Below are 23,059 nucleotides of genomic sequence, written 5' to 3'. Positions count from 1 at the left end.
ATGACTAATATGTTTGGCTTTTTGTTTTGCCTTAAGAGCTTGACAGGTGAGACACTGGTGTGTGAGCTATTATGTGTATTGTGTTCTGCAGAGAAAGAATTATGTACAGCGTGCTTGTATTTGTGTTTGGGAGGTCTCTGGTTATTTTTAAGAATGTTTCTGGTGAGGATCTCTACATATTTAGGTATGTGTGATGTGGGTTTGGGTGGAGTAGGAGGTGAGACGTGCATGTTGACAACCCCCTCATTGTCATATGTACTGACTCGTGTGTGAGAGAGCATGGACTTAAGATTCATAATATAGTTGCATCTCTCATATGTTGAGTTTGTAAGGAGTAGGAGTAGAGGGTTGTCTGTGAACATGAGACAGTTGCTACACTGTCTCAGGATGCCCATGTCGACAAAGATGGCTGGAGAAACTATGGGGAATTGTCCATCCATAGTGTTAGGTAAATTTACATGGTCAGGAAGACAAGCCCCACTTAGGAATTGCTAGTGAGTGAGAGGTGTGTTGGTATCTCGGAGTCTAGGCTTAGTGTTCTACCTGAAAGTAGAGTAGGGCCGCAAAAAAACTCTGGAGGACCACACTTGTCAGTTGGGTCCATTTACCAAGGGGGATTGTTGTGAATTGAAAGGATGTCTTCTACAAGCTGAAGTAGGCTTCCCCTGGAGAAGTTGCTAAAGATGGCCTCATTTGGTTGTGTGGTGGTACCATCAGAGAAAATAAATGATTTGTCTCAAATTAGCATGGAGAACATCAATATCTGTGCAGTAACAGAAACCTGGTTCAAGGCTCCCGAGAGCACCCTAGCACTACCAGGTTATACCTCATACCATGCTTTTCGGCCCCAAAACTTGGACCGAACCACAAAAAGAGGGGGAGTATCAATATTCGTCAAAGATACCCACACCTCCAGGTTGGTGGCACAGCACGAAGCATCAGAGACTATCCATGTGCAACTAACAGTGGGTAAAACTGCCTTCCAGTTTATAGCCTGCTACAGACCACCCTCCCAAACCCAGGGACCCCACTCGGCCTTCCTGAGAACACTGGAAAATATGAAAGTCTCTCCAAACACCATTATATTGGGCGACTTCAACTACCCAAACATAGACTGGGAGCATTACTCTAGCTCCAATGCCCTAGCCCAAAGGTTCCTAGAATTTATAAACTCAAATGCTATGGAACAACTTGTTACCACTCCCACAAGAGGGGAAAACATACTGGACCTGATCATCATCAACATGGGGACTCTATGCTCCAGACCAGAAGTGTATCCCTCACTGGTAAGATCAGACCATAAACTAATCACACTAGATATTCACATTCCAACCCCAACCCCCTGCCCAGAAAACCACAGTGAAAAACTTCTCTAAAGCAAATTTCACACTCCTCAACACCGAGGTGGAATCCTTCAAAGCCCCTGAGCCTGTGGAAAATATGGCCCAGACCACATAATCCTTTATAAACGCATTCTATGAACACCTTCAGGAATGCATGGATCATGCAATCCCAAATAAAACCAAGACCCAATCCTCCAAAGGCAGACATCCTGTCTGGTGGACCCCAGCCATAAACAAACTATACAATAGAAGGAGGAAGCTACTACATGATAGAACAAAATCCCAAAAAGGGAAGGCATCTCTGATCAGTATTAGCAAAAAACTACGGGCACTCATAAAATCGTCTAAGGCCAGCTTCGAGAGAAAAATTGCACAGGACACTAAGGATAATCACAAGGCTTTCTTTAGTTATGTTAGGAACCTGGGTGGGAATTCCCAGATATGCTCAGAATTAGTCCAAAATGACAAAAAATACATCGAACCCACAGACATTGGCAAAATCCTAGCTGACAGGTTCAACGCAAACCCCCCCCTCCCCACCAAAAGGGCAAATATCTATCCCAGCAGAGTGCTGCCCCCTGACATCTCAGATGCTCAGGTTAGAGCCGCCCTCTCCAAAGCAAAAAACACAGCATCAATGGGACAAGACGGTGTCCCAGGCTGCGTCCTACATGAACTCTAAGAAGAGCTAAACCCAAACATAAAACTACTGTTCAGTCTCAGCCTTACTACAGGATATGTACCCAAAGAGTGGCGTACAGCAACAGTGGTCCCTCTCCACAAAGGTGGTGCCTCAACGGATCCTGGAAACTATCGCCCCATAAGCCTGACTAGCTTGGTCTGCAAAGCTATGGAAAGGATCATCATGGACCTCATAAATAAAGATATTGGGGACCTACAGACACTGGATCCTACCCAGTTTGGCTTTGTTAAGGGCAGATCCTGCCTCTTAAACCTGGTTGATTTCTTTGAAACAGTCACCAAGGCCATTGACGAGGGGAAGGTGGTCCACACAGCCTACCTGGACCTCGCAAAAGCCTTTGATACAATACCACACTCGGGCATTATAGATAAGCTCACCAGCTTAAATATAAACCTCTATGTCACTAGATGGGTTGCAAACTGGCTCAAGGACAGAACCCACATGGTTAGAATTGCTGGAGCCATGTCAGACTCCAAACCAGTTACAAGTGGCGTCCCACAAGGCTCAGTCCTGGGACCTCTCTTGTTCGGTATATATTTCTCTGAGGTACAGGCCAACACGGAAGGACTGTGGCTGACCAAGTTCGCAGATGACTGCAAACTGGGCGCCATAATCGACTCTCCAGCCAATGCAAGCATCCTCCAAAAGGGCCTCATAGAAACAGACAACTGGTGCCAGAGCCATGGCCTCAAGCTTAACGCCAAAAAGTGCATAGTCATCCCCTTTGGCAAAAACAAAGTGCCCACAAATTACCACATAGGTGGTAATCCATTAAGCACAGAAGAAGTAATTAGGGACCTGGGGACCCAAGTTGATAGCAATCTCTCATTTGACAACCACGTGGCCAAAGTGGTTAGAAAAACATTTTATATAGCCCACCTAATCATGATGGGATTCACATCTAGATCAGGGGAGGTCATCGTGCCTCTTTACTCATCCCTCATCAGGCCCATAATTAAGTACAATGCCCCTTTTGGGATGTACCTTACCAGACACCTGCAGCAACTGGAACGACCCCAAAAATACCTCACCAGGAGGATCAAAGGGCTCAAACAGATGCCATATGCTACCCAGTTAAAGAAACTCCAGCTCTACTCAGTGGCATACCACCTGCTCAGAGGCGATCTGTGCCTGACGTATAAAGCCATGTCCAACCTGGAATTAATGGACATGCTGCACCTCAGAAAATCCAAATCCCATCGAGCTACGCGCTCGAGAGACTTGAACCTCAGCACTGAAATAAATAGGACATGCTGGAGGGACAGATTCATAACCCAGAGGCTCCCTTCACTCTGGAATAAAATCCCAGTCCAGGTTAGGCAGAGTCCCTCACTGACTCTCTTCAAGAGGAATCTTGATGAGTGGATGGGAGATAGTAGGTTTACCCCGGGTATCACTTCTGTGTCACTGTTAGACAGAGGCACAGTATACTAACCTCGAAAAAGGGCAAAATTAATTTAAAATGGGTGGCGAAAGCCAAACACACTCTGGCTAGGCTTATAAATGCCCTAGGGCAGATAGCCTAGTATGAACCTATGAACCTATGAACCTATGAACCTATTAAACCATGCATTGGGAGAAGTGGGTTGGAGTACTGTCATGGGCTAGGTTAGCAAGGACCAGGTGAAGGATGTTACAACCTCTAGCGAGTAGTTTTACAATTTTTTTCACTGCATCAGTATTAATAACACCTAGAAAATGCTGCTCATATCTTTAGAAATATAAATGTGCCAATCAATGCTTAGGTAATTGAAGTCCCCTAGCAAAGAGATATTTGTTTTGATATATAACCCCTCTGTGGTATTTAGGTAATACTCATGATCTCTGGGGGATATTAATGGAGACCTGTAGCTAGCAATGAATTAATATTTGTATTTACTATGGGTGATTTGGATCTCTGGGATCTCCCTAGTTAGGGTTGTAAGTAATTTCATGTGATGTGATATTTCTGACAAATACAGACAGTTCCCCGCAGTTACACATGGGCACCAAGGCATAATATAAACCAAACCCTGGTAAAGAGGGAGTGATCTAAATTTATTTTTATTTATTTATTTATTTACATTTGTTGACTGGGAGTGTCCGACTGGACGTAGGTCCATTTTCAGCGGAGGCCCAGGGAGAAAAGCTCCACAGTTAAAATAAACAGACAGTAGTTACATTGGATTACATAGCGATTAACAATTTAATTAACATAGCAATTAATTACAAACATATTTACAGATGAAGAACATAGTACATCAGTAGCAAACTAGAATCTTTATATGCGAAGTACATAACAGACATTAACAAATGTTACAATAAGAAGCTCCTGCTGTATAATAAGTACTAGGCTTATGAGCATCTGAGCTTGCTATAATCAAGGTAGTTAGTGGGGTGGAAAGAAAGGTAGTGGTTGGATGGGGTGGGTGATTTTAGAGTGGGAGTTGCAAGGGCATAGACAGCATGTTTTTAGGTGTGCTTTTAGTAAAGTTTTGAAGTGGGTGCATGATGGTACGGAGGTAATTGTGGGTGGGAGGGAGTTCCATAATTTGGCTATGGCGCAAGAGAATAGTGCTTCACCAGCAGAGTTATTGGCTTTAATGATCTGCAAGTGATTTTTGTTGCTGGATCTTAGTGGTCTGGTGGTGCGATAGAGTTAGAGAAGATTCTGGAGGGATGGGACATTTAGTGGATGGTTTACTAGTTTGTGGGCGAGTAAGAGTTGATACCATTGAAGGAGGTGAGGGAGTTCAAGCCAGCCCAGTTCAGCAAGTGAGAGACAGTAGTGACTATGGTAGGATGCCCCTGTGGCGAATTTGGCGATTTTGTTGTAGCAGATCTCTAACTTGTTTAGATCGCATTGCCTTAGGTTGGTATATATTGGAGAGGCATAAAGTAGGGTGGAGATAAGGTGGGGATTTGCTATTGAAATCTTTGCTGCTTTGGTGAGAAGTTGCTTATTTCTGTATAATGTTCCTAGTTTTTGTGGACTTTTTTTATGGTCATGGATATGTGAATGTCAAATTTTAGTTTATTGTCTATTTCCACTCCTAGCAATTTGGTGTGTTCAGTTGGGTATATAGTGGTGTTGTATTTAAATCATGTCTCAGCAGCTACACAAACATGAATGCACTTGAGTTACAGGAGAGTCTCAAGTTTTGGCAACTTTAGACTCCAAGCTTTGTGAAGTGCTACCATAATATTATCTGAATTTGAGTCTGTGTTTGCAATGTATTGAATGTCTTGTATGGGGACATCTGTCTAAAAAATACACGTCTGGGTCAGTATGGGGTTTAGCCAGTAAGTGGAAGTTCTGGCATGCGAGGCATAAGCCATACTGGTGAACCTGACATTGTATCTACCATCTCCTCCCTGGCCACCATGTACTGGAGCCCCTTAGAATGACAGCAACTATTTAGACAATTGTTAAAAACAATTATCTTGGCTTTGTATCTAGGCATCATTCTAGATGAACGCAACATATTACTCTAGACCAGTGTTTTGCTACCTCTAATACATGGGTGTTAATTTGCATCATGTCTCTCTTTGCATCCCTCTGGCTGGAGCACCTCAGAGCTTTCGCTGCTGCATGGGCACCACTAAATCATAATTCTATTTTTGTCTAGTTTAAAGTATCATAGAGCCCTTGTGACATCTTGGATCCTGGCAACAGACAGACAGCTTACAGTCACCCTGATCTTGCTCACTCTGGTGAGTCTGGAGTCTGTATGCCTAACTGCAGAGCCACCTATGACTAAGATATTTCCCTTTGTGGAAGCAGAGTTAGTGGGACTTTTAGGCTGAGGCCAGCTTTTGTGATGACTCCTGGGTAAGTTTCATGGATTTGCAAAAATGTATGCGTGCTGAAGGAGTAGGTGTTGCCTTGTGAGGGAATCTTTTAGACTGTGTTCTAGGAGGCTTTGGCAATATTTTCTTTACAACTTTACCATATATCAAAAGCTTAGTGGTGTGTTGTGAATGACATGGCATTGTAGAGGTATGATGTTAACTGACTGTGAGCTATTGAAAGAGGTTTGCCTCCATGTTTTTAAATAGTTACATCTCTTATATATTGTATGTCAATTGAGAGAATCAGTGAGCAGTTAATATGCAGAAGGCAGTTGCTAAACTGTCTTAGAGAATAGGGAAAGCATATATCTTCACCCTGATTAGAGAAAAAAACATTGTACAACAGGGTGTTAATGTGCAGGTTATCCTCGATACAAAAACAAGCCTGCCACTTCATTGTATCATATTAAGGTGCTGTGAAACTCAGACATGAAAAAAGCAAATGGCTGCCAATTTATTTATTTTTTTTTTTACTACTGATAAACACGGCTTTTCTATTTAGTGAATGGAAAATAAAAAAATAAGTGGTGTGTGTGTGTGCATGTGTGTGTGTGTGTGTGTGTATGCACACATATGTGTATGCATGTGCATCTGTGCATATGAGAAGAGAAAAAGCATCAGTGAGACAGAGGTAGCACGTACCAACTTCTTTTGACTGTAGCAGGCAGTCAATTAATACACATAGCCTAAAAAGTATGAAATTAGAATACCTGGCATTATTAATTAACTTTAATCCTCGGTGAGTTGCCGGCAAATCAACAAATCTGTGAAGGACAGCGCAGAACTTTGCAGCAAAATCAGGGACAGTTAAGGGAAACAGGTGAAGAGTTGTTTGTAAAGCTTTGCATTCCATACCTTTCAAGTATACCTCATTATGAGGAATATTACTCATTTTTAATCTTAAAATGTTTATTTTCCTCAATGTTTGGCATTAAAAGGGCCTGTCACACTTTAAGTGTTAAGAATTTTTTTTTAAACTAAGGCCCATGTTAAATAATACTGAATCATATTAATTTAGCTAAAAAGCTTTTTAAAGGTGTAAAGTAATACATTTTAACTAGAGATATAGCTGGCTTATTTGGCGTGCAGTGCCTCTCCCCAGTCTGGCACCCCTCAGACCCTGGTTGCCCTAATTCTATACTGCCTAGCCTCACATTTATGTGAGAAGAAAAATAATTAAGAAAAGAAAAATGGATCATCTAGAGCACCTTGCACCCAAGACAGCTTCCCCTTTTATCCACCCTAGCTTGCATCTGATTTTAATCATCCTTTAAATTCCTAGTTGAAGTTGTTAATAAGCTATTAGTATGCATTCCACATTTTACCCATTTCTACCACATTATGTAAGGTAATGTTCTGCTTTCTGGTGATGGAGTTTGAGAGCTATGTTGCAATTTATGTATTTATTTATTTATTAATTTATTTTTCATTCATTTGATTATAGTGAGACATCTGAGGTGTAGTCACTTAAAGTGTTTAAGTGCTGGGCACGTATGTGTAAGTTTCTATGTAGGCAGGATGTGTGTGTGTGTGTGTGTGTGTGTGTGTGTGTGTGTGTGTGTGTGTGTGTGTGTCTAGGCATTAAATATATAACGTATATTTTAGATGTGAAATACTTTCAACAGCAATTGAGTATGCTGCAGCAAGTTTGAAATATTAAGCAAAGGAACTATTTTATGTCAAAAATAGAAAAATATGCAGTAATGAAACAAATACAAAAGAATTTAAGCAAAAGCTCATTTTCTAAGCACAAAAAAGTGGGTGTTACTAGGGATTTAACACCACTGCAAGGATGGTAAGTCCCTCCATCTGTGATGTTGGGGCCAAAAATACCTCTGAGTGTTTGTTAATTCATGATAATGCATGTCCTGTTGGGCATTATTGCTTGCTTAGGACACCTGATTAATAATTAACAAATTTGAGGTTAGACACAAAATAGAACATAGAGATGGCAATAATCATACGATAGTCTTTTATGTTTAGAAAAGTAGTAAGAACATTGGTTCATTAGGCTATGTTATAGATTGTAGTAAGTTTTAGGGCCTATAACAAGAAAGTACTCACTAATCAAGGTTTCAGTTTCAAATGCTTCTAGGAAGTCACTACAATCACTTTGAATAATTTTCAGAAGGTTTAGCTAGTACTATGACATCAAGTGACAGTCATATGTTTTGGTGTCCATTATATGTAGAAACGCTAAGAGCTTTTGTCTTTCAGAAACTTCCTGCATAACACAGCTCTGTTCTGTCAACATACAGAGCTCATGTTTCTCAATGCTAGCTTTAAAATAATAATTTATTAATGCCATTTAACTATTTTACCATGATAATACACTGATCACAATAAACCATTGGCAGGCACAGCATGAGTGAAGAAATTTATAAAAAAGTCAGAACTAATTCACAAACACAGAGTAATCACAGTAGGTACAAAGTTCAGCAGATGGTTGAAAGAATGAGCAAATATTATTAACAGAGGAGAAAAATAAATGTGGATTAATTTAGTTAGTAAATATGGGAGATAAACAGCAAGCGAGATCAGGGGGTGGAAATAGAAGTGTAAATGACAAAGGAGTTAGGTGATGTCTCCAGTGGAAAAGCACATGGAGGTGTATTTTGAGTTGTGCTCTGAAAATGGGGAAACAGATTTATTTTCGGGGAGGGGGGATGCCAGAGTTTGGGAGCAAGAATGGAGAACTAGTGGACAGTACAGCACAATTTGATTGGAGGGGTCTGGAGAGAGGAAGTCAACATAGAGAAGTTGCAGAGACTGTATGGGGTGGTTTTATTTTGGAATATTTTAGGAATATACCTGGTTGAAGTAGCTTGAAAAGAAAAGACCCAAAAAGTAGCTCAAAACTGTAAGTGACTGACAGCCATCTTACTTTAGAGATGGCGGTGCAATGGTGTACCTGAAGGAGGGAAGGAGTTGGAAATAAATCAGCTGATTTTGTTTTTGATGGACTGTACAGTGAATGAGGATTTATTAAGAGGCTGGGGCTATGATGGTGACCCGTTATTCCTAATACGTCCAATATATTCAGCCATTTTAAAATTACATCCATGATCAATCGCAGGCATTTTTTCCTTGCTGTTTAACCTTTCTTGCATCACACATATTGGTACATAATGACTGTTTCATGCAATGACATAGAAGGTGAATCAATGTTGTGGCAACACACACATATACTTTTTGTCTGCTCTCATTTGAAACACTGTTTGTCAGTGTTTACTTTAGCAGGTACAAAAAAGCCCCAAAAATCAATTATGCTAATACAAGAAAATTGTTTTATTTGGTTTTTACACAATATATTAATTTACAGGCATTCAATCTGTTGATTACTTTCAGCACCTGATCATTAGTTCATAGGTTCATAGGTAAGTACTAGGTTATCTGCCCGAGGGCCTTTATAAGCCTAGCCAGAGCGTATCGGCATTCGCCGCCACATTGATTAATTAACTGAGCCTCTGTCAAGCAGAGCCATTGAAGTGATCCCAGGGGTGTATTTTCTGTTACCCATTCACTCGTCAAGGATTCTCTTGAAGAGTGTTAGTGACGGGCTCTGCCTAATGTAGTTTGGAATTTTGTTCCAAAGCATGGGGAGTCTCTGTGACAGGAATCTATCCCTCCAGCATGTTCTATTTATTGTTGTGGTGAGGTTTAGCTCACTAGACTGCGTGGCTCGCAGTGACTTGGATTTCTTTAGGTGGAGCATGTCCATCAATTCTGAGTTGGACATGGCTTTGTAAGTCAGGCAGAGATCACCTCTGAGTAAGCGATATGCCACTGAGTAGAGCCGGAGATTTTTTCAGTCGGGCTGCATAGTATGTTTGAGGCCAGTAATCCTCTTGGTGAGGTACTTTTGTGGTCTTTCCAGCTGTTGGAAGTGTCTTGTGAGGTACATCCCAAATGGGGCATTGTACTCTATGATGGGTCAAATGAGTGACGAGTAGAGGGACACTATAATCTCTTTATTTCTAGGTGCAAGTCTTTTAGTAATTAGATGGGCCACATAGAAGGATTTCCTAACTACTTTGGCAATATGATTGTCAAAGGAGAGATTACTATCTACCTGAATCCCCAGATCTCTTATTACTTCTTCTGTATTAAGGTGGCTGACACCTATGTGGTAATTCATGGGTGTTTTGTTTTTCCCAAATGGGATGACTATGCATTTTTTGGCATGTAGCTTGAGGTCATGACTTTGACACCAGGTGTCCGTCTCAGTAAGGCCCTTTTGAAGGATGTCCGTGTCAGCCAGAGAGTCAATTATGGCTCCAAGTTTACAGTCATTGGTGAACTTGGTTAACCATAGTCCTCCTGTGTTTCCCTGTAATTCTGAGAAATGTATGCCAAACAGTAGGGGTCCCAGGACTGAGCCTTGCGGGACACCACTTGTGACTGATTTAGAGTTGGACCTGGAGCCCGCTATTCTTACCGTGTGAGTTCTGTCTGTAAGCCGGTTGGCAACCCATCTCGTGACGTAGGGGCTTATGTTCAGGCTGGTGAGTTTTTCTGTAATAACCGAGTGGGGAATGGTGTCGAAAACCTTGGTGAGGTCAAGGTAGGCTGTGTGAACCACCTTTCCCTCGTCTATGGCCTTGGTGACTGTCTCAAAGAAGTCAACCAGGTTTAGTAGGCATGATCTGCCCTTAACAAAGCCAAACTGGGTCAGGTCAAGTGTTTGGAGGTTCCCAATATCTTTGTTAATGAGTTCCATGATGATGCGCTCCATAGCCTTGCAGACCAGGCTAGTCAGGCTTATGAGGCAATAGTTACCAGGGTCAGTTGTGGCCCCTCCTTTGTGGAGAGGAATAACAGATGCTGTGCGCCATTCTATGGGCACGTCGCCTGTGGAGAGGCTGAGGATGAACAGCGTGGTTAGGTGGGAGGTTAGTTTGTTCTGTAGTTCATGCAAGACGCAGCCTGGGATACCATCTGGTCACATTGATGCTGTGTTTTTAGCTTTTGAAAGGACTGTTTTCACCTATGCGACTGTGATCTTTGGGACACTACACTTTTCCGGTATTGTTGTGGGCCCTTTTGGAGGTGAAAGAGGGGTGAAGTTTGCACTGAATCTATCTGCCAGGATGTTGGCAATATCAGTAGGTTCAGTATATTTTGTGCTATTTTGCACTAGTTCAGTGCATATCTGCGAGTTAACATAGCTAAAGAAGGCTTTGTGGTTATCTTTTGAATCCTTGGCTATTTTTCTTTCGAAGTTCGCCTTGGATGATTTCATGAAGGACCTTAGTTTCTTACTGATACTTATCAGGGATGTCTTTCCTTCTTGGGATTTGCTTTTTTTTTCTGAACTAGTTTCCTCCTTCTATTGTATAGCCTGTTTATGGCAGGGGTCCACCAAACTGGTTTCCTTCTCTTAGAGGAGTGAGTCTTGGTTTTGCTAGGGATGGCACAATCCATGCATCCTTGTAGTTGCTCATAGAGTGCATTTGTAAAGGTTTCTGCATCTTGGGCAGTGTTATCCTTTAGCGTGGGGGCTGTGAAACTTACCACCTCTGTCTTAAGTAAGGTGAAGTTTGCTTTAGAAAAGTTTATTACTGTGGTTTCCTTAGTTGGGGGTGGTGGTGGGGTGTGGACATCCAGAGTGATTAGTTTATGGTCTGATCTAACCAGTGACGGGTTGACCTCCAGTGTGGAACACCTGTCACCCATGTTGGTGATGACCAGGTCCAATATGTTTTCACCTCTAGTAGGGGAGTTTACCAGCTGATCCAGGGTGTTTCAGTTGATGAATTCCAGGAAGCGCTGGGCCTGGGAGTTTGTACTCGAGCAGCTTTCCTAGTGAATGGTAGGGTAATTGAAATTGCCCAATATCAGGGTGTTCAGTAGGACCTTCATGTTTTCCAGTGTCTCCAGAAAGGTGGAGTGGTGGTCCTGAGTCATGGAGGGTGATCTTTAGCAGGCCACAATTTGCATTGCAGATTTGCCTGATGCTAGTTGCACATGGATGATCTCAGAGGTATCATGCTGCATCACTAACCTGGAGGTGTAGGTATCCTTGATGAATATGGATACACCCCCTCCTTTTGTGTTTCAGTCTGTGTTCAGTGGCCGAAACGTGTGGTATGAGTTGCAGTCTGGTAGTGCTGGGGTGCTCTCTGGAGCCTTGAACCAGGTTTTAGTTACTGTACAGATGTCGACGTTCTCCATACTGAGGAGTGCTTTGAGTGCATGCATTTTGAGATTTAGACTCCTGGCATTGAGTAGCATAACTCTCAGTTTTTTGTTACTTGTGCTGTTTACGGAGGTGGGTTTGACTTTTGAGCCTTGCCTAAAAAAGGCACTATGGGGGCAGCAAGAGCCTTGGCCAGTATTCAAAAGCCTAGGGGTGACAGGTGCAAGCCGTCTTTTGCGAAGCAATGCGGCTTGTCGAGCATGTCATCCCAGGCTGACAGATGCTGGATCCCCTTTGAATGACAACAGAAGCTTAGCCAGTTGTTGAAATTGATCATTTTTTTCTTTATACTGAGGTATCATTCTTGGTGAGGGCAGAATGCTACTCAGGGTCAGGGTCATACCAGCCTGGGCTACATGATCAGAGAGCTCTTCAATGTCTCTTTTCATGTAGTCCAGGGAGGTACGTCTCAGGTCATTCACACCAACATAAACAATGACAGAGTCATATTTGTACTTGCTCTGGAGTGACCTGAGTGCTTGTGTTATGTGGTGGATTCTGGCTCCCAACAGGCAGCTAACAGTAACCTTCTGCATGTCCAGCCTAGTGAGTGGGGTGTCACTGTGCCTGACTATAGAGTCACCTATTACTAGTGTGTTAGGTATGTTATTTCGCCTTAAGGGCTGTGATTGTGCTGCACACTGATTTTGTGTTTTATGTGTTGTCTGGTTTGTGACTGGAGGTGCAGGTTGTTTGGGTGTCTGCTTTGGAGGTCTCGGATGCTTTTGCAGGTTTTTAATTTAGAGCCTCCGAGTATGATTTTGTGCATTTATGTGCATTTTTTGCCAGTGCTGCAGCTGGAGGTGTGGTGCAAGCCTAGTCTTATGGACCCAAAGCAGATACAGACTTTGTTCCTCTATCATATTAAAAATAATGTCTGTGTCACAAACTCCCACTGCAGAAGTTGTTTTATAATGTTACAACTTAACAATATAATTGCTTTTCCATGTATTTTTATTTTAATTCATTTAATCATGACTACACCACAATTTCTTTTCCATTTTTTCAGCAACATGAATTGCACATGCCTCTTGCACCACATATTTTATTTGTTAATCAGGAGAGAACACTGTTTAACATGGACCTTTTTCAGAGTTAGCTTGGAAGCACTGCCTGGTTAAGTGACTTGCTCGGCATCGTACACTAGGTAAATGGAGGCTGAGGCAATCAAATTGCGAGAAAACAGGAAGTACTTCATTAACACCTCATAATCTTACTTCTTTTTCCTCCCATATGAAACTGCCAGATTGCCACGTGAGCCCACCTTTTTGCCACTCTGCTGTGCATTTGCAGAAGAATACTCATTTTTTGGCTCTGCTGAAGAATTAATATGTCTTGTCATAGCTGCATCTTTGTGACTAGTACGTTAATGGTTATGTGCTTTCAACTACATCCCTGGAGAATAAGGTCCAAATCAGGCAGACACCATCTGTATAATCGGTCTACTTCAAATAAATGAAAGACCACTTACTGGAAGATGACCGCAGAGAAGAGTTCACCAAAGCTTCAGTTTAACGAATGAGTACATTGCCAAAACGTTTCCCATGGTAAGTAATAATTTAACCGTGTAAAGAAAAATACTCCGCACTATCTCCAACCCACCCAGGTGGGGGTGTACGCCACACAGACCATCCAATGTGGGGACCACACCTCCCCACACCATCCTAACTAAATATACCAACTCTGAGATTACACTACAGTGGGGAAAGGGGAAAATTTCCCTATGTTGTCCAACTGGTTACTTTTTAAAAAAAATGACATATGGTCAGCCTGGTGGTATAGCAGTAAGATATGATACTAAAGATGATAGGTGGTACATACACTAAATTGACAGATTTACAGGGTGGACTGCTGGCAGCTGTCCCTTGCTCATTTATAGGCATCCACCCAACTATCAACATTTAACTCTCAGGCACTCTGATTTCTCCTAAAATTACCTCTCTTGCAGTTCCAAACTATCTTTCTACTTTTTACTGTATATCATTCAACTGCCCTGCATAGTATCTCCCATACTCTTACATGGGCAGGCAGAACTACACTGATTGTTTTTCATAGAGTCAGTCCTTCACTGGCTATACCCACTCCATTCACCCTGCGGGTTCACTCCGCTCCCCTATCCTGCCCCCAATTCTCACCCGCCCCCACTACTCCTACATTTATACACCCTGACCACCCCCACATCCATACAACCAACCACATGATAGACCTCTTAAAGATATATAACCAGACCCCTTAACAAAGTACTTAATCAGCACTCTTCCTCCACAATAACCTGTTTATAACACTCCATTATGGCATCTACCTCACCATTGCTTATGTTCCTACTATTATTCTCACTACTAACTATTCTATCCATACCTTACTCTCTATGAACACCTGAACTGCCTAGGGTTCCAGTACCCCATAAGACAAACCTCCACACCCACACTTGTAGTCTCTCATAGCCATAATAACATACCCAGCACTTCAAACTACCTACCAGCTAAATATCATAGACTGACACACTTTAAATGTCATAACTCAAGGGATAGGAAACTCCAGAACCTAATAAACTTCTAAAATCTGTATTGAGACTACAAGTTCACTCCTTAATAGATGGTGATATCCACCCAAATCCAGGCCCAAATTCTACTACAAATATAGAGCCACACATTACAACCCCTGCTAACTCACATTTGCTTACTAGACCCTCTTATTCACTACTAATAGCCCATCTTAATATTCGGAGCATTAACAATAAGGTTGCCCACCTGCATGCTCTCATGGATGTACATTCATTTGGCATCCTATGTCTCACTGAAACATGGCTCAAGGCAACAACACCAGACAATGAGGTAATACCACCTGGATATAATATCTTGAGACTAGACCGTAAAGCTAAAAAGGGTGGTGGAGTAGTTATACTATACAAATCTGGTTTACAAGTAAACTCCATAGAATCTAATCCACCCTTAGCCAGTAATACAGAAATCCTTATTTCCAAAATTCAGCTTAATAAATATAAATCTATCTATATCATCTGTATTTATCTTCCCCCAGGTAATAACACTAACACCCTTAGAGAATATCCTTAGTTGGCTCTCCACAAACTACCCACAGGAAACTATAGTACTTGGTGACTTTAATATCAATTGGAAGAGGTGTACCACAGAACAGCCTTCTACCCATATAAGCCTTTACGGTTTTACACAAACCATTACATCCCCCACAAGGACTAATAAAGTTAACAACAAGGAAAGCATCCTTGATTGGATCCTCATAAATAGTCACCACCAAAATTACCTAGTAGAAACCCTCCCCGAAGACATAAGTGACCATTCTCTTACCTTCTTAATTAGAAATAAGAGTGACATTCCAAACCCAATCACATATAGGACAATAAGATCCAACAAATATTTCAACCCTGATACCTTTCAAAAAGAACTTAAAGCATGGGATTGGCCTCCCCTAAAACAACTACCATTAGAAGAAGCAGTTATATATTTCAATTCCAAATTCTTAATTATTCTTGACCACCAAGCACCAACTCGTACAATTAGAACTAGAGTTAAACCAGCCCCATGGCTTTCTAAAGCGACTAAACAAAAACTCCTCCTTAGAAACAACGTCTGGGCAAACTGGCGCACTACTAAAGACCCTGCAGATAAATTAAAGTTTAGACAGCTAAGAAATGAAACAAAAAAAGCCATACAGTTGGACAAAAGTAATTTTTACTTTCAGCTCCAACAAACCCACCAAAACAAACCTCAGAAATTCTGGTCAGGCATTAATAAACTTCTACACCCAAGTTGATCCACTCACACCCACCCCCTCAGGTTCTGATCACAGTAGTCACAAGCAAATAGGCAACACCTTCAATACTTTCTTCACAAAGACCATTCAATCACTTGCCAATCAGCTATCCTCTGACACCTCATCTTCGACCACCTCAAACTCTAACACACCTCAATCATTTCACTTTCAACCTGTCCCCACATCCCTTATCCGTACCCTAATTCAAAAACTTAAACCTACCACCCTTTCAGCAGATCTACTACCTGCAGAATACCTACAAAAAGCTGCAAAAGCCATAGCCTACCCCATATCCACCCTGATTAATAGAACCATTACTGAAGGTAAAGTTCCATCAATCTGGAAAATTTCCTATATCATCCCCCTGCATAAAGGTGGTAACTCCAACAAATTATCAAACTATAGACCTATAGCCATATTATCTCCACTGGCAAAAATCATGGAGAAATGCATTCACAAACAGCTGTTAAGCTTCCTATTAGAAAACAACTTATTAGCTAACAGCCAACATGGTTTCAGACCATTTCATACACCACCTCTGCTCTTTTATCCTTCTCTGATCACATTAATAAATATTAGAATAATGAGCTTCTATCCTTTGCCCTCTTTATTGATTTGTCAAAAGCATTCGACATGGTAAACCACCAACTACTCATTAACATACTCAAAAACCTGTCACTAGATACAGTGGCTATACAATGGTTCCAATCCTACCTAAACAGCAGGCAACATGTTGTATTATGGGAGAATAACTTATCTTCTAACCTCCCGAATACCCTTGGTGTCCCTCAAGGCTCCATACTAGGACCACTCTTATTTTCCATATTTATAAATGACCTACATGCTGCAATACTTCAAGCTACCTGTATCCAGTATGCAGATGGTTCAACATTGATATGCTCAGCCACCTCTCCAGTAGATCTACAGTCACTAACCCAAAATGTGTTTAATACAATTGAGAAATGGCTTCTACACCGATATCTTATCTTGAACCCCCAAAAGACAAAGCTTCTACTATTTACTCCCACCCGTAGATCCTCCCCACTTAATTTTACTGTTACATCAAGTAATGGTACTATTATCTCTCCAGATCCCACTACAAAACTGCTTGGGGCACTAACAGATAACAACCTTACCTTTGATTCCCATATAAACAGTACTATAAAAACAGTCAGCAAGAAACTAGGTTCCCTCTATAGAATCAAACCCTTTCTAACCCCACTAGCCAGGTCCACTATTGCCCATACCCACTTAATCTCTACCCTACTATATGCCTCCCCTATATATACTAAACTATGTAAAAGCAACTTGAGCAAGCTGGCCATCTCCTACAATAACATTGCCAGATTTGCAACTGGGTCTTCCTGCAGAACCCATCATTGTCACAATCTTTAATAGCTAGGATGGTTAGAGCTGCCAAATCTTTTAACATTTAACCAACTAACAGTTGCCCACAAGATCCTGTATCAACCTACTAACACACCAATACTGACAAATCTTATTACCCCCTATAGCAACCTAAAGACCTTGCGCTCATCTAATAAACAACTTGTGCAAATATGTAAAACTAACAATTTAGCTGGTGACTCTCTGTTCTCCAACACTATTAGCAAAACCTGGAACTCTCTTCCCAGTGATTTAACCTCCCTTACCTCAAGCACCCTATTTAAAAGCAAACTGAAACCATACCTTAAAGCACAATGGTTGTACCCCTGTGCTAACCCTGACTAACTACCTCACTTACCAATGGGTATTACTCATCTTATCTGCATGCGCTAGATACTTTTCTGTTACCTAAAAAAGTATGCATCTGTACAGTTGAAACAGTTTTTACTTGTGATTTCATTGCTATGACTAACTATACCAGATATGTACTAAATTTGTGAGTAAAATTCCAAAGTAAAGTAAAAAAACTGTAATGTGCCTCAATTTTTTTTTTTGTAAATTCTCTCTTACTGTAAATAATATTGTAAATGTGGAGATTTTCTCCCCAGGCCTCTACTGAAAATGGACATGTATCCAGTTGGACTAGCCCAGTCAACAAATGTAAAATAAAAAAATAAAATAAAAAAACTTTCCCAGTAATGTACAGATGGAATTTATTTGAGTCAACAAGTCCTGTTTGATCAAATGCAAGCCACATTTAAAACCTGCTCTAATGTTGTACAACATTTGAGTTGGTAGGCTTAAATAAGGGGATGTATAAAATACTTATGCAGTTTGAATTCCATCAGCTGGATTAGGCACACATTACTGAGTCTTAGTGAAATATACCACAATTAAATGCTTGCCTTTACTAAAAGGAGAGGAAAAAGAAAGTTCCTCTTTGTCAGCGATCACTAACATCCTAGACCCAACCCATTGTTTAAGACAGAATAGCAACTAACCCCCCCTCCATCTTCTCTGGTTTTGCATCCTCAACCCCTACATGGCTGTTCCCCTACGGAGTGTCTTACAAACAAAAGGTTATTTAGAGATTTCCTTAAATACTATCTGAGAAATTAGGATGAAGCAGGAATGTTGGGATAGGGAATATACTGGAAAGTCTTGATAAAAATAATGAACTTGAGAAGGCAGAAACACATTTTATGAGAAGGGGGAAAAGTAACAGGCTTGGTAAAACTTGGAGTATTATTAAAAATGCTATATCACAATAGCACATATGAGAGCCTGAACTTATCAATACCAGTTTTTGTATGTTTATTAGTGTTACACAGCTGTGTACATGGAAAAACATAACCATGCCTCTTTTTGTATTTTTATTAATGTTACAGCTGTGTACATACAGCTTTCTAGTCATCAGACATTGGTGTGTGAATCTAACATAGCTCTTTGCAATTGTCACAGAAAAGCTTGGAAATAAAGCTATGCACAATTCCACTGAGATTGTTTTCTGTTTATTATACAGGGTCCCCAGACAGACAGAGAGGAGAAGGTTGTTTTATGTGCTGGGTGTGGTGCACAAATCTGTGACCGGTACTTCTTGTTTGTGGCTGACAAACAATGGCATTCACGTTGTCTCAAGTGTTGTGTCTGTCTATTACCACTGGAATCAGAACTGACCTGCTTTTCAAAAGAAGGCAACATCTACTGCAAGAGTGATTACTACAGGTAATTGCAAGGATGTCCATGTACTGTATATGAGAAAACAGTGTTCTAAATGGTTCAAAAATTCAAAAGGCATTCGTCAGCACCAGTTATTTACCTGCACTGTCATACAAAGTATGGTACTAGTGCTAGAAATACATTTGTTGCACAAAAAAAGGGGACAACTGATAGAGAAAAGGTGTAGCAGATAAAACACTCATATCTACCTGCAGGTGAATATTTTTATGTAATGTCAATAGTGGGGGTAAGATCACTTATTAAGGTACAGAAAAAAATTCTTCTAGCATCTGCAAAATAAAACACTATGAATAAACAATGTATAGAAAAGCTAGAATTACTACTGAAAACAAACTAGCATAGTAGGCTGCAAAGACAAAATTATATGTATACCTGTAATTTTAGCAGTAGGCAACTCACAAGCAGTTGGAAGATGAAGATGATTGTAAGTTCCCCACAGAAAACAATTTGATTTGTTCATAGGTTAATAGGTTTATAAGAAGTTACTAGGCTAGCTGCCCTAGAGCCTTTCAAGCCTAGGCAAGTTAATCCCGAGTTGCCCCAATTTTCCTTGGTTAGATGGATGTAATTTGCAGAACGAGTCTATGATCAGCATTGACTACCCCTGTCCATGAGGGACGTGGGTGCCACCCCCAAGGTGAATTTGCAGTCTCCCATCCATTTGTCCAGGTTGCACTTGAATACGGTCAGTGAGGAGCTCTGCTTCACGTGAAGTGGAAGTTTATTCCAGAGTAGCGGCAGTCTCTGGGAAATGTATCTGTCTCTCTGGCATGTTCTGTTTATGTCACCGGCTAGGTTATGATCTCTAGAGTGAGTGACTCTTGTGCCATTTGACTTGCAGATGTGCAGCATTTCCATCGGGGCAGGGTCAGAGACTGCCCTGTAGGCCAGGCACAAGTCACCTCTCAGCAGCCTATAAGATACAGAGTGCAGTGACAGGGCTTTCAGTCTATCTACATAGCTCATGGTTTGGAGGCATTGTATTTTTATGGTGAGAAACCTCTGTGGTCTCTCCAGCTGCTGCAGGTGTCTGGTGAGGTAGATGCAAAAGGGAGCAGTGTACTCTATTAATGGTCTGATGAGGGTCGAGTACAGTGGAGATAACATCTTTAGACGTGGATATGATGCCCTTACTTATGAGATGCACAACATAGAAGGCTTTCCTTACCACTGTGGAAATTTGGTGGTCAAAGTACAGACTGCTATCAACCTGTGTTCCCAGATCTCACACCACTGGGTTTGAATTTCGGGAGGTGCTGTCAATATTGTAATTAGCAGGGAATTTCACTTTGCCAAAGGCAATAATAATGCACTTTTTTACATTTAGTTTTAGACTGCAGCTTTGGCACAAATCATTTGTCTGTGTTAGCCCCTCCTGTAATATGTTAACATTGCTAAGGGGCTTAATGATTGCACCCAGTTTTAAATCAGCAGCAAACTTGGTAAGCCAAAGGCTATTTACTTTAGCCTGGACCTCAGAGAACTACATTCCAAACAGTAAAGGGCCCAGTACAGATTCTTATGGTATGCCACTGGTGACAGGTCTTCTCGTAGAGGTGGAGTCACCAACTTTGACATTATGCATTCTATCGTTGAGCCAATTGGCTACCCATCTAATGATGTAAAGGTTGAACTCCATCTGGATGAGTTTCTCAATGATATCTGAATGGCAGATTGTGTTGAAAGCCTTGGCTAGTTCAAGATAGGTGGTATGCGCTGTCTTAACTTCATCCAGGGATTTTGGTGACTTTGTCAAAGAAGTCTACTAAGTTTAATAAGCATGATCTACCCTTAACAAAACCAAACTGGGTAGAGTATAGAGTATGAAGATCACCTATAGCCTTGTTGATAAGTTCCATGATGATTCTTTCCATGGTCTTTCAGATGAAGCTGTTAGACTTATGGGTCTATAGTTCCCAGGGTCAGTTGATGCCCCCCTTGTTGCTGTTCTCCTCTCTGCTAGAACAAAGACAGTTCTCAGGCTATGGATAAAAAGAATGCCAAGTGTGTCTGCTAGGTCCTGTTTTAGATTGCTTGGTAAGTAATCTGAGATGTTATTTGGTCACACTGAGGCTGTGTTTTTGGCCTTGGAGGGTGCAGATATGACCTGATGTCTAGAGATACTAGGCAGAGGACTGGTGTCACGTATGCCTTGGGGTATGGCTGGTGGAGATGGGGGGGGGGGTGATGTTTGCACCAAATCTGTCAGGTAGCAGGTTGGCAATTTCCTCTGGTACAGTGGTGCCATCCACTACCAGTTCGGCACACAGCTGGGCATTCCCTTTTAGATTTTGGACATAGTTAAAGAATGCCTTATGTTTATCATTGGCTAAGGATGCTATTTTAGCTTCATAGTGCACTTTAGAGGACTTTGGTGCAGCGGTTAGCATTGTCGCCTCACAGCAAGAGGTTTTCTGGTTCGATTCTCAGCTGGGGTGCTTTCTGTGCAGAGTCTGCATGTCCTCCCTGTGGTTGCCTGGGTTTCCTTCGGGTGCTCTGGTTTCCTTTCTCATCCCAAAGACATGCAGTAGGTGGATTAGACACTCTAAAATTGGCCCTAGGTGTGTGTGTGTGTGTGTGTGTGTGTGTGTGTGTGTGTGTGTGTGTGTGTGTGTGTGTGTGTGTGTGTGTGTGTGTGTGTGTGTGTGTGTGTGTGTGTGTGCCTTCTGTGGAAGGTTGGGCGCCGGGCTGGCAACTTGACACCGTAAAGCTCCACTGCCAATCATGAGCAGACAGATGATCCGCTGTGGCGACCCCTAACCGGGAAAAGAAGAAGTACACTTTAGAGGACTTTACACGATTTCTAATTTGCTTGTTCAAGCTGTGGAGGGAATTCTTCCTCTGCTGAGTCAGTTCCCTCTTGTTCTTAGACATCAGTTTCTTCCTCTTGTTATACAATCTGTTTATATTTGAGGTTCACCAGGGTGGCTTTTTTTTTCAGAAGGACATGGTTTTGATCTGGGCAGTTACAGCTGAGTCTATACAGTTGTTTAAGTGTTTATATAGGGCATTTGTGTACACCTCTACACAGGCGTCATTGCTGTCTGTGATTGTGGGAAGTATAAAACTTTGTATACCATCACTTAGTGGGCTGTAGTTTGCTTTGAAAAAGTTTTTTAGTTTTTTTGCTCTTGTGGGGGTGTCAGATCCAATAGTTACTTTGAACAAGACTGATTTATGGTCTGACTTTACCAGAGATGGCATCAAACAGGTGGGAGAGCAGTGATTCCCCCATGTTGGTGAGTACTATGTCTAGGACATTTTTGACCCTTGTGGGGGTGCAGACTATCTCTTCCAGAGCATTTGTGTTGACAAAGTCCTGGAACCTTGGGCAGCATGTTTGTGCTCATCTACATCTCCCAGATGATGTAGAGAGAGCTGAAATCTCCCATGGCTAAGGTATTGGGCTGTTTATATTATGGCACCATCCTGAGGGAAGGTAGAATGCTGCTTAGGGCTAGAGTCATACCTGCCTGGGATACATAATCTGATAGTTCAGTTATGTCTTTCTTCATATAGTCCAGAAGGTACATCAAAAGTCATTCACTCCAACATGGATTATGACAGAGTCAGAACAGTACTTGTTGAGTGACTTGAGCACATGCATGATTTGACGGATCCTGGCACCTGACAGGAAGCTGACCTTGACCTTCTCTTTGTCCTGCTTGGTGAGAGAGACATACACTATGTTTGTCTCACATTAGGTTTTGAAGTGTTTTGCTGAGACACTGGTGTATGTGTTATTATGTGTAGTGGTTACTATTTGCATGTGTGTGCAAGTGGTTTACGTCTGGAAGGTCTTTGATCTTTTAGTAGGTTTCTAGTGAGCACCTCCATATATGTGGGCTTATGTGTCATGACCTCATTTTGTGTGAGAGGTGAAGTATGTGAGCTGACAAGTTGTTTGATGTCCAGTTTGTTGTTACATCAGAGAAATTACCCAATTTCATATTGTAATTACATCTCTCACATAGGGTATTTGTTTATTTTAGGAGTAAGTGGCTGTCATTATACATGAAGCAATTATTTTATTGCCTCAAGATGCCCATGTCAATCAGGATGGCT

At 41.5% G+C, this 23,059-nt stretch overlaps 1 protein-coding gene across 1 annotated transcript in view; it reads left to right on the top strand.

The window, feature by feature from the left end:
* The window catches only part of LOC122810553 (LIM/homeobox protein Lhx9-like), a 78,336-nt gene that overhangs the window by 7,754 nt on the left and 47,523 nt on the right, over positions 1 to 23,059 (top strand). The window contains exon 2 of the mRNA XM_044082134.1: positions 18,777 to 18,979. Within this exon, the coding sequence (XP_043938069.1) occupies positions 18,777 to 18,979 (203 nt within the window). The remainder of the gene's footprint in view (positions 1 to 18,776; positions 18,980 to 23,059) is intronic.

This window comes from Protopterus annectens, chromosome 9.part0, assembly GCF_019279795.1.
Source record: "Protopterus annectens isolate FY-2018-M chromosome 9.part0, PAN1.0, whole genome shotgun sequence".
In the NCBI taxonomy this organism is placed as follows: Eukaryota; Metazoa; Chordata; order Ceratodontiformes; family Protopteridae; genus Protopterus; species Protopterus annectens.
This window is presented reverse-complemented; position numbering and strand designations above follow the sequence as displayed.